Source organism: Cetorhinus maximus, chromosome 10 (assembly GCF_964194155.1).
Source record: "Cetorhinus maximus chromosome 10, sCetMax3.hap1.1, whole genome shotgun sequence".
In the NCBI taxonomy this organism is placed as follows: Eukaryota; Metazoa; Chordata; class Chondrichthyes; order Lamniformes; family Cetorhinidae; genus Cetorhinus; species Cetorhinus maximus.
The window spans coordinates 132,312,522-132,325,421 of NC_135888.1; the positions used below are offsets into that span (position 1 = coordinate 132,312,522).

General features: G+C 46.8%; 1 protein-coding gene across 1 annotated transcript in view; it reads right to left on the reverse strand.

Annotated features, from left to right (window-relative positions):
* Window positions 1-12,900, reverse strand: part of ndst1b (N-deacetylase/N-sulfotransferase (heparan glucosaminyl) 1b) — a 96,009-nt gene that overhangs the window by 24,056 nt on the left and 59,053 nt on the right. Inside the window, exons 8-10 of the mRNA XM_078551199.1 lie at window positions 11,797-11,920; window positions 7,607-7,781; window positions 5,223-5,393 (exon numbers count right to left, since the gene is read on the reverse strand). Of these exons, the coding sequence (XP_078407325.1) occupies window positions 5,223-5,393; window positions 7,607-7,781; window positions 11,797-11,920 (470 nt within the window). The remainder of the gene's footprint in view (window positions 1-5,222; window positions 5,394-7,606; window positions 7,782-11,796; window positions 11,921-12,900) is intronic.

The window sequence follows — 12,900 nt, forward strand, 5'->3', positions numbered from 1 at the left end:
CAAGAGCAGCCTTTGTTGCCCATCCCTAACTGCGCTTGAACTGGGAGGTCAGTTAAGAGTCAACTACATTGCTGTGGATCTGATGTGGTACACATAGAGCAGACCAGGTAAGGGCAGCAGAAGAAGATAGGTTTGAAGAAGAGCCATACGGACTCAAAACTTTAACTCTGTTTTTCTCTCCACAGATGCTGTTAGACCTGCTGAGTTTTTTACAGCATTTTCCATTTTTGTTTCAGATTTCCAGCATCTGCAGTATTTTGCTTTTATCTAAGGACTGCAGATTTCCCTATTAATGGGTTTTTAACAACATCACAGTCACCATTTCGAAGACTCGCTTTCAATTCCAGACTTTAAAAGTCATTGAATTTAAATGCCATAGAGGGATTTGAACCCATGTCCCCAGAGTATTAGCCTGGGCCTCTGGATTACTCATCCGCTGATATTACCACTACTCCATCATCTCCCTGGGTTATTCCTTATGACACACTGTTAGCTGTGTCTGGACTTAAATCTTACTTCCCATGATCTCAAGGCAAGTTTTCTTCCCCCTGTATCCTCTAATTTTCCACCTTTAACAGATATATCCTTATGCATTATTGAGTCCAAGAGCAGAGAATTTATGCTGAATCTTTGCAAAGCTCTGGTAAAGCGACAACCAGAATACTGTGTTCAGTCCCGGCCATCACACTGCAAGAAGGGTGTGAGGGTCTTTGAGAGAGTGCAGGGGAGATTTACCAGATTGGTTCCGGCGATGAGGGATTTTAGTTCCAAGGCTAGTTTGGAGGGGCTGAGGCTGTTCTCATTGGAGCTAAGAAATTGAGTGGAGTTTTGATAAAGGTGTACGAGGTTTCGACAGATTTGGATAAGGTGGACAAAGAAAAGCTGTTCCCATTAGCAGCTGGTACAAAGACTAGGGGGACACAGATTTAAGGTTTTGTGCAAGAGATACTGGGGGAATGTCAGGAAGAACTTTATTACACGGTGAGTGGTAATCACCTGGAACTCGCTGCCCACAAGGGTGCTGGAAGCAGAGATGAGCAATGATTTCAGAAGGAAATCAATGGGACTTGAGAGAAATAAACTTGCAGGGCTACGGGGATTGGGTGGGGTAATGGGGCTGACTGGATTACTCTACAGAGAGCCAGCATGGACCTGATAGGCCAAATGGCCACCTTCTGTGCCATAATGACTCAACAACATGCACTAGATGACAAATTGTTACTCCCAAACTACTACAGACCAATAGTCATCTGGTAGCACAGAATTTGAGTATTACTGAAAAAAGAGACATGCTGTCAAAGCTTTTCATCTTGCACTCATTAGGACAGATGCAAGAATGCCAAATTTCAAAGGGAACAACAATTTATACTGCATGAGAAAAGGGTGCTGATTGGTTGGCAAGTCAATTCTGATTAGTCCGTGTAGGGGTTGTTATGGAGAATGTACCAGGAAGCTATTGTCCCCTATGCTTTTGTTTAATTAAAAAGGGTGCAATGCCTGGACATGTTCCTTTTGTCTGTAGAGGACAAGTCCCTGCGTATGAATATATGTAGGTTCTAGCAAGTGTAAGTGAGCCACATTGCAAGCCCGACTGATAATCTTAATTGGGTGTTAGTGTAATTCTTAGCACACTCACTGATTTTCATGCATATTCATGAATGAGCTTAAAGCTGCCACTTTTGGACCTGAAAAGTGCCCAGTCTACCTCACATTGCCCTGGAAGGATAAAATCTCTCAAAAATTTGAGCAATAGGTGAAGCTAGCCATTTCACACTGCTACTATGCTTTTGCAACACGAGTGGTATTTTCCAGTAACAGGATGCTGCCGTCAAGCCAAAAAGACGTTCTGCCCATCACACAAGTGAGTAATGTGGTGTAAGAACGATGCCAGGTACATAGGCTGTTATGTTCCAACAACTGGCGGATGGTATCAAACACCACGTCCCTTTGACTGTTAGCAATAGGCAGAGTACTGACTGTGCTGAATCAGCCTGTGTTTGTAAAACTCAAAACAAAGTCTAACATGAGTGATTACGTGACTAGATGGCACTTGCTGAACAATCCCGAATGTGCTAAGAATTACACATTTCAATACCCAATTTAAGACCATCAGTCGGGTTCACAATGTGGCTCACTTGCTAGAAGCTGCAAGTATCGACACACAGGGACCTGTCCTCTGCAGACAAAAGGAACATGTTCAGGCATTGCACTTTTTTTGAATTAAACAAAAGTGTGGAGGTGCATTCTCCATGGCAATGCCTCAACCAACTTGCCAAGCAGTCAGCACCCTTTTCTCATGCAGTACAAATCGTTGCTCCCTCTGAAATTTGTCATTCTTGTATCTGTCCTGAGTGCAAGATGAAAAGAATTGACAGCATTTCTTTTTTTTTCCAGCAATACTACAGACCACAACAAGGACAACCTTTTAGGTCAAGAGTACCACCGTACAAATCTTTGTTTTTCAAAAACTATTTCCTCAATTCAATTGAGCAATCTGAGTGACACATGCGTCAGATAAATTGCTCACCCCCCGGCCCCCACCCACCCACCCTGGAAAGTCAGCGGCAGCCAACACGCCATAAAGAAGCCACCCTGCAGCTATAACATGCCAAGGGTGGACTAATCTAGTTGAGAGTGGGACTTCCGCCCCTCAGTGGGAGGTGTCCCACCCTTTGAGAGATGACAGTCAATCTGATTGAATCTCTAGCAGACCCGGCAGCCGCAGAACCCAGTCGTGGGCTGGGCCGGGAATGCAGGAAGGAGCACAAAGGAGAGCGGTGGCTGCCGCAGGAAGGTAAGCCCCGGGCTTCTAGGGCGAGGAAGGACCTGAGAGCCCAGGGAAGGGATGGAGAGGTGGGGATGGGGGGGAGGTGCTGGGGTCTTAGTGGGCAGGCGGCGAGTAAGAAAGGGGAGGTGACATCTTGGTGTGGGGGGTGGGATTCCCCCGATGCACACAGGGCACCCCCAGAATGAGGCGCTCCCCTTCCTTCCCGCCATTTTTCACTTAGGCCACAAAAATCAGCCTGCTCATTCCCGCCCGCCTGCCCACATCAGCCAAACCAGGCTTGTGAAGCGTAATATCCCAATCAATAGGCTTGTTAACAAACCCTAATTGGCCTTTAATTATTTATTTAAATATGGCAGAGGTGGGCTGCCAATTCTGGCACCTGCCCACCTAGTGCATTATGGCGTCAGCTCGAGGGTGGGCGGGAAGGCGATGGACTAGCCCCCCTAGCATATTTTATGTGCTTACCTGACCCCCCCCCCCCACCAACCCCCCAACCCACCCCCCCTCCACAACCCCGATCCCAACAACCCACTGAAAACATGCCTGGTAAGGGGCTGTAAAATGCAGCCCATTCTTTCTAGAAATTTCCTCACCACTGATGTTAAACTGACTGGCTTGTTGCAACTGGGCTTATTTTCGCAATTCTCCAGCCCTCTGGCACCACCCCCGGGTCTAACAAAGACCTGGAAAATTAAGGCCAGTGCCTCCACGATTTCCACTCTCACTTCCCTCAGTATCCTTGGGTGCATCTCATCCTGTCCTGGTGCCTTATCAGCTTTTAAGTATAGACAGCCGATCTAATGCCTCCTCCTTATCAATTTTAAATCCTTCCAGTGTACAAATGACCTCCTCTTTCACCAGAAACTTCTTCCTTGGTAAAGACAGATGCAAAGAACTCATTTAGCACCCCAGCCAGGCCCTCTGCCTCCATGCGTAACACCCCTTTTTGGTCCCTAATCATCCCTACTCCTTTTATCATCCTTTTACTATTTATATTCCTATGGAATACTTTGGGATTCCCTTTTATGTTAGCTGCCAGTCTCTTTTCATGCTCCCTCTTTGCTTCTCTTATTTGCTTTTTCACCTCCCCTCTGACCCTTGTATATTCGGCCTGGTTCTCCATTGTCCACCTGACATCCAACATAAGCACACTTTTTCTTCTTCACCTTAATCTCTATCTCTTTTGTCATCCAGGGACATTTGTTTGCCCCACCTTTCCCCTTTGAGGGGGTATACTTTGACTGAGCCCGAACTATCTCTTCCTTGAAGGTAGCCCATCACTCAGCCACCGTTTTTCCTGCCAACACCAGCGAAATTGGCTTTCCCCCCGTTAATTATTTTTGCTCTAGGTTGCTCTTTGTCCTTTTCTAGAGCCAACCTAAACCTTATGACATAACGATCGCTGTCCACTCAAGAGCCTGCAGTCTTGAGAGTCTGGAGAGTCCTGGGGTTGGTCTCAGAGCAAGGAAGGGTAAAGGAGATTTAGTCATGAAGGGTTTTGATGCAGTAAATAAGGCGTGGTTTCCAGTGACAGAATGTTCGCTGAGCAGAGGACAGAGATTTAAGGTGATTGGCGAAAGAACCAGAGGGGACACAAGGGAAAAAAAAATACGCAGTGAATTGTCTTTTGGAATGCACTGCCTAAAAGGTGGTAGAAGCAGATTTTAATACTTCAAAAAGAAACTGGATAAATACTAGAAAAGCACAACGTGTGCAGGGCTACAGAGAAAGAGTGAGGGACTGGGACTAATCCGGTCGCTGTTTCAAAGAGCTGGCACGGACACAATGGGACGAATGGCCTCCTCCTGTGCTGTATCATTCTTATGATTCTACATCCCTTCATCTCAGCTGCAAAGTGAAAAATCCTCCCACTCCTGAGCAAACATCAAAAAGGAGCTTCACGTTTCGGGGTTTTTAAGCCAGGGACTTCCCGGGTCCATTATCACTGGGGCAACCTCAATCACAGACCCTGAGGCTCCTACGATTCAGAGAGGACCTCTTCCTGCCCGATCTCTAGTTAAATAACTGCGACAGAAAATCCTTCTTCTGCGCAGCAGTGTCGGGTTCTGCCCTCGTGATTCTCTTCTCTTCCCTTCCACAGGCGGGCTGAATAAATATCAGGCACGAAACGCTCGCCCTACTAATCTACAGGGAACGTGTGACTGAAGAGTTCACAGCATAAAACAGTGATATCTAAAGTAATGCTTTTCGATAGAGTGACGTTAAAACGTGAGGTACTCTTTTTATACCGTGAAATAACGGAGACCCTGAGGCCCTCGTCCCTGGAGATCGCCACCAGCACGGTGACCTCGCCCATGGGGGCCCAGCCACCTAGCCAGGCCGCTTGTCTCCGTCCTGGCCACGATCTCGCTTCCCGTGTACCCACTCCCCCCCCACCCCCACCCCACCCCCGCTCGCAGTGGAGAGAACTTGCCTGGTTGGCGTGGTAGTGGTTAAGCCAGTGCTCGATGTGCATCGCGTACCAACCAGGAAGGAGACACCGGTTCCGGAGAGCTCTCAGCTTTGGCACCACGTCCGCCCTGGCAGTGATTACCTCATAGAAACTGTACTTCAAGGCCACGGGATCATCGTGGGCCCGCTGGTGCTGCAAAAAAACACACAAAAAAACAAATACTTATTTCCAGCTAAGAGGGGAAACCACCCCACCCCCTCCTCTGCCCTTGTTTAGGTAGAGTATCATACAGGGTATTAGGAGAAGACATCCAATAAACATGCACTTTCCCCACCCCTTCCATTTCCTGAAGGTCTCAGCTTAACATCCACTTGGTGTCTTGCCCATAGTTAAAAATGTCAGTCAGTGTTGGAGAACCATTCACTGCGGAGAACATCACAGCTAAGCGACATCGCTCTCATCCAACATCTCCCTGCCTGTGCATGCACACACACACACAGACACACACACACGCTCTTCCAAAACTCAGTGGCATTTACAATTCCCTCCTCGCCAATCCAAATGGCACGGACCATTTCTACCGGTGAGCTTGCACTCGTTTCAAATTGGACCCTCGTAGGCGGCAGGCAGAAGAGAATTTGCTCTCGCCAGGGGTAGATCGGGATAGATCTGAACACAGATGAAGAAAGCAGTGTGTAACCTACATTGACTCCACAACATGGAAACAGGCCACTGGTCCCCACCATTGGCCCATCTCAGCATTTGCCCTCCACAAGGTCAAACTGTCCTGGTCACATTTAACAACCCTTTCTTATATCACCTTTACCGTCACCCACCCAACCACTCAAGTCTTGAGTGATGACGTGGGCAGATTTTTCTTTTTCAGTTGGGGCAGTGTAGTGTTCAACTGTTCTGTGTTTGATTATGTGAGTCTGGTAACTTATTGGACTTGATTGGTTAAGCCTGGGTGCGGCCCCATAGCAAAGTAAACAGACCCCAAAGAAGCTACTAGAAGCTGAGCTCTAAGCGTGAGTGCAGACATTTTGTGATTGAAGAGATATTTTAAAACTCTTGTAAATAAACCTGTTGCTCACTTAGAAACTAGTGTCATCTCTGCATTGCTCCGAGAGTACTTGGATGAGCACTTGGCACGTCATAACATTCAAGGCTTTGGGCCAAGTGCTGGTAAATGGGATTAGGTAGGTAGGTCAGGTGTTTCCTCACGTGTCGGTGCAGACTCGATGGGCCGAAGGGCCTCTTCTGCACTGTGTGACTCTGACTCTGTGAGATATATAAAACGTACAACAGGCAGGATTTTTCCTTTTGGGTCGGGACCCCAATGCTGGGGTTTAATGGTGGAGGGGTGGGGGGTCACAGCTCTGTACTGTGGGGGAAGCAGTCACCAGGCCAATAGCAGGCCCTCCAGCATGGAAGGAGATGTAGCCGGCAGCCCAAGTAAGAGAGAGAGAGAGAGAGGACACTTCCATTTTGATGTGCCTTTTCTGTACATTTTAAATTAAAAATGGCCTCAGCAACCAAGCCACCATTGTGAAGGGGGGAAACCCACCCACAGAGCAGCCTCCGGCTGCAGCCTGTCTGCAGCGCTGGCCTCACTGACCCACCACTGCAAGACCAGCTCCCAGGCAGCTAAGCCCGATGCCTCAGGGATCCGATGGGACCAGTTGGAAAATTCCAGTCGGCCTTTGGCAATTGGCCTTCGTGAGGGAGATGGTGGCCTAGTGATAATGTCACTGAACTAGCGATCCAGAGGACGTGGGTTCACAATCCCACCACGGCAGCTGGTGGAATTTAAATTCAATTAATAAAATCCGGAAGTGAATGCTCGTCTCGGTATTGGTGACCGTGGTGCTTGTTGTTAAAAACCCATCTGGTTCAAGAGAGCGGGGGGAGATCTGCCATCCTTACCTGGTCTGGGCCTACATGTAACTCCAGACCCACAGCAATGTGATTGACTCTTAGCTGCCCTTTGAGATGACCTCAATTCAAGGGCAATTAGGTATGGGCTGGCTCACATTCCGTGGAAGAATAAAGGAAAAAAAGCCATTAAGCATCCTTAATCGGCTACCTGCCAACCCAAGTCCACCTCTGGGGGTAGGATGGCACTGGCAAACTGGCGTTAAATTTCTCGCCCGCTAGCCTCCGTGCTCGCCCACACACTATGGTGAAAATCCAAAGTTTGTGCCTCAACCCACAATCTCTTTCCCTGTGTGTGTTTGGAATATAAACTCTCCCTACAATATCCACTTCTAGTCTCTCGGATCTTTTTTTTCAGCAGTACTCAAGTTCTGTGCTGCCAAACGACTTTTTCTGGTATTTTTTTTTGTGTTTGTTTCTCAAGGTTTATTTTCGGCTCTGTGCACTCGGAGCGGTGAAGCGGCGGGTACCTGGTACCAGGAGTACGCTCGATCCGCGGGGCTGATGAGGATGGTGATGACTTTAACCTTCGGAAGCAGGGTCGCTGCTCGTTTCGGGGTCACCTCGGAATCAAAGTAATTCGCGCTCTTCTCAAAGAGGAAATCCGAGCTGGTGTTAGAAGGAACAGGGAAAAAATCCATGTACCTGTACGGAGGGAGAAAATGGGAAACGGTCACATTAGGAAAGTAGAGAGGCGTCTGATGTGTCATAGCCTTAAGGAGCCATTGCATTCTCCCTTTCTCTTCAATTCTCTCTTGTTCTCTTCGACTCAGCTGATGTACAGATCTCCCGTAACATCTGACTAATCATTTGTCATCCCTGACTCTAAATAAGGCCAGGAAATCCCCTTGTGTGTTCAAGCTCGATTGTTGAATATACTCATGGCCAAGTTAGATAGATTTTTGATCTACAAATGAGTCGGGGGCGGGGTGGTGAGCAGACAGGGAAGTGGAGTGCAGATCCAACAATGCTCAAGAAGCTGGACACCATCCATGACAAAGATGTCCGCTTGATTGGCACCCCATCCACAAACATTCACTCCCTCCACCACTGATGCACAGTGGCAGCAGTGTGTACCGTCCAGAAGATACACTGCAGGAATTCACCAAGACAGCCTTAGACAGCACCTTCCAAACCCACGACCACTAGAAGCACAAGGACAAGGGCAGCAAACACATGGGAGCACCACCACTTGGAAGTTCCCATCCAAACCACTAACTTGGAAATATATCGTCGTTCCTTCACCGTTGCTGGGTCAAAATCCTTGAACTCCCCCCCTTCTCAAGGGCAATTAGGGATGGGCAATAAATGCTGGCTTAGCCAGTGACACCCACATCCCATGAATGAATAACGAAAAAGTTAATGCCACAATCAAATCAGCTATGAACTTAATGAATGGAGCAGGGTCGGTAGGGGTGGGGGGGTGGGGCAAATTACCTACTCTGACTTCTATTTCTTAGGTTCTTATTCACTAACCTGCAATTTTCCTGGACCTTAAGACCTTCCGGGCTAGAGGGTCTCCTATTGGCACCCCAGTTTTGATAGCCCACTCACCGTCCTTAATTGGACAGCGAGCCTGTCCTCTGGCCTCTAATTGGCCAATTAGATAAGCCCAGCAATTACAGGCCAGTCAGTTTACCTTCAGTGGTGGGCAAGACTCTAGGAACAATAATTCGGGATAGAATTAGTGGTCACATGGAAAAATATGGGATACGGGATACGGGAAATCCAGCATGGATTTCTGAAGGGGGAATCGTGTTTAACTAACTTGCTGGAGTTTTTTTGTAGAGGTAACAAAGAGAGTTGATGAGGGTACTGTTGTTGATGTGGTGTACATGGACTTTCAAAAGGCATTTGACACAGCGCCACACAACAGACTTGTGAGAAAAGTTATTGCTCATGGAATAAAAGGGACAGTAACAACGTGGATACAAAATTGGCTGAAAATAGGAAGCAGAGAGTAATGGCCAATGGGTATTTTTCAGGCTGGAGGAAGGTTTGTAGTGGGGTTCCCCAGGGGTTGGTACTGGGACCCTTGCTTTTTCTGATATATATTAATGATCCAGATCTTGGTGTGCAGGCGACAATTTCAAAGTTTGTGGATGATACAAAGCTTGGGAGTGTTGTAAACTGCGAGGAGGACAGTGTAGAATTTCAAGAGGACATAGACAAGTTGGTGGAGTGGGCAGATAGGTGGCAGATGAAGTTCAATGTGGAGAAGTGTGAGGTGATGCATATTGGTTGGAAGAAAATGGACAGACAACATAAAATAAGGGGTGAAATTTTGAAGGGGGTGCAGGAGCAGAAATACCTGGGTATACATGTGCATAGATCATTGAAGGTGGCAGGACAGGTGGAGAGAGCAGTTAATAAAGCATATAGTATCCTGGGCTTTATTAATAGGGGCATAGAGTACAAGATTGAGAGATTATGCTGAATTTATAAAAGATACTTGTGGACTGCAGCTGGAATATTGTGTACAGTTCTGGGTGCCACATTATAGGAAGGATGTAAACACATTGGAGAGAGTGCAGAAGAGGTTTACAAGAATGGTTCCAGGGATGAGAAACTTCAGCTATGAGGATAGATTGGAGAGGTTGGGACTGTTCTCCTTGGAGAGAAGACGGCTAAGAGGAGATTTGATAGAGATGTTCAAAATCATGAGGGGGCTGGACAGAGTAGATAGGGAGAAGTTGTTCCCACTTGTAAAAAAGATCAGGAACGAGAGGGCACAGATTTAAAGTGATTTGCAAAAGAAGCAAATGTGACCTGAGAAAAACTTTTTCACACAACGAGTGATTCGGGTCTGGAATGCACTGTCTGGAAGTGTGGTGGAGGCAGGTTCAATTGAGGCATTCAAGAGGGCATTAGATGATTATTTGAATAGAAACAAGGTGCAGGGGTACGGGGAAAAGGCAGGGCAATGGCACTAGGTCACAATGCTCATTTGGAGAGCCTGGTGCAGACACGACGGGCCGAATGGCCTCCTTTGGTGCTGTTAAAATTCTGTGATCCTGTGAATTTGGTGAAAATCACAGGTTGGTGACTGTTTCTCGCACAGCGCACGTTTCTGACCCCCTTTTGAGTCTGACTGCGGAGTCCTGAAACCCACCGGGAAAACTGTGCCCACAGAGAGATGAGGTGAAATTTCTTTGGAATCCCTACCTCAGGATGCTCAGTCATTGAGTATATTCAGGACTGAGATCGATAGATTCTTTGGACTCCAAGGGAATTAAGCAATAGTGGAGTTGAGTAAAAGATCAGCCATGACCTTTCTGAATGGCAGATCAGTCTCAAGAGGTCAACCTGCTCCTGGTTTCTTCTTAGAAAAACATTAACTATCTTTTTTTCAGATTGATGGACCCGCTGTATATTTGCAGCATTTTCTGTATGTATAATACAAGGGGACCTAAATACCTTATGAGTATACAACACAAGGTAGGGAAATACTACCACATGAGCTTATTGTTTGCAGCCGACTAGCACTGCAGCATCTCATCAAGGCTGCTTCGACAGCACCTTCCAAACCCAAAACCTCTGCCATCTAGAAGGACCAAGGCAGTAGATAAACGGGAACACCACCACTTGGAAGTTCCCCTCCAAGTTGCTCACCATCCTGGCTTGGAAATATATCGTCGTTCCTTCACTGTCGCTGGGTCAAAATGCTGGAACTCCCTCCCTAACAGCACTGTGGATGTACCTACACTACATGGACTGCAGCGGTTCAAGAAGGCAGCTCACCACCACCTTCTCAAGGGCATCGAGGGATGGGCAATAAATGCTGGCCCAGCCAGCGAAGCCCACATCCCGTGAACAAATAAATAAAAATGCGGTGTAACCTCAAGCAAGTAATAATTTGCAACTCTACAGCACATAGGAATATCCCAAAATGTTTCGCAAATAGGCTGGGACACGGAGCTGGAAGGGATTCACCAGAAGGGGCGAAATTGGCCAAAGAGTTGGAGTTTTTTTTTTAAAAAGGTGGGGAGGTTTATAGGGAGACCCACAAGATGTAGCAGACTGAACTTTCTGCCATTAATGTTTGGGGCGAGGGAACAGCTGGGGCCAAGGAAAATGCACAGAATATCAGCAATGTTGTCTCCGCATTGATTGGTTTGGCAACCTGGATGCTCTCAGACCCCTTGTTGGTCAGTGCAGCGTAATGATCTCCAGCAGTCACACCCGATATATCTTGTAGCTTTTAGTCCGAAAGGGCTGGCAATATATCTGAAAAACCACTGCGCAGGAACAGGAGTAGGCCATTTGGCCCTTCGAGCTTGTTATGCCATTTTGTCGATCCGTATTCTCATTCGTAACTATTTGCCCTTTCTTTAATCCCCTTATTTAACAAGTAAGTGTGTGTCTCCCTTTTAAACATCCCTACGTTTATAGTCTTTTGGATTTGTATTCTCTGCAGACTCTCAACCATTTTTGTGAGGAAATGCCTTTGGATTTCTTTCTGTCTAGCTTGGCTCAAATTTTTAAAAAAAGCGTTCCAAAATATACACATCCAGTTATTTTCAAGTCAAGTTTCATAACCAAAGACAAGGTTGCGTTTTTAATGTGACTCAGGGTGGACGGGAGTGTAAGGCACACTCTTGCTGTGGCTGAGCGCGCACAGTGCAGCCTGTCTAGCCGGACGTTTCCTTTGCTGCCTTACCAGTCAATGCCCTTGTGATAGTTCGGACCATTAAAGAACTGCAACTCCTCAAAGCTGTCTGGGTTTGGAGAATTACTGGTGACATCTGGGTGCATAGTGAGGAAAAGGTAGAGAGCTGTGGTACCTGGGGAGAGAGAGAGAGAGAGATTGTTGTTACCGACGGTGACATGGTGTAGCTTCATGCAAACGTGTAACTAAATGGGGGCAGTTGTGATTCAAAGCACAATTCCCATGTCTCCTCAGCTACTTTCATTGCAGTTCCTGATCCAAGCAAAATACTCAACCAGTGTGAAGGCCAACAGAGCGCCACCCACATATTCACATTTTCAATAAACTAGATGTTGCTAGCTCACTGTCTAAAGGCTAAGGCACCACACCCTCTGCTCTCTCCCTGATCTCCTGCGTGTTTCCTGCATTATTTTTTCTTTTGAACTTCCAGCATCTCTGTCCCCTTCTCTTTTGCTCAGTTTGGATGGAGCAAGCCTTTGGCTTCAGGTAGCAGAGTCAGAAGGATTGAGTTCAAGCGGAGATCGGGTTGCTGGTTCTGAATAATGGGGGTAAAAGCAAAAAAACTGCGGATGCTGGAAATCCAAAACAAAAACAAAAATACCTGGAAAAACTCAGCGGGTCTGGCAGCATCTGTGGAGAGGAACACAGTTAACGTTTCGAGTCTGAATGACCCAACAGAACTAAGTAAAAATAGAAGAGAGGTGAAATATAAGCTGGTTTAAGGCGGGTGGTGGGACAAGTAGAGCTGGATAGAGGGCCAGTGATAGGTGGAGATAACCAAAAGATGTCACAGACAAAGGGACAAAGAGGTGTTGAAGGTGGTGATATTATCTAAAGAATGTGCTAATTAAGGGTAGAAAGCAGGACGAGCAAGGTACAGATAGCCCTAGTGGGGGTGGGGTGGGGTGAAGGAATCAAAAAAGGCTAAAAGGTAGAGATAAAACAATGGATGGAAATACATTTAAAAATAATGGAAATAGGTGGGAAAAGAAAAATCTATATAAATTATTGGAAAAAAAGAGGGGGGGGGGGAATCGGAAAGGGGGTGGGGATGGAGGAGAGAGTTCATGATCTAAAATTGTTGAACTCAATATT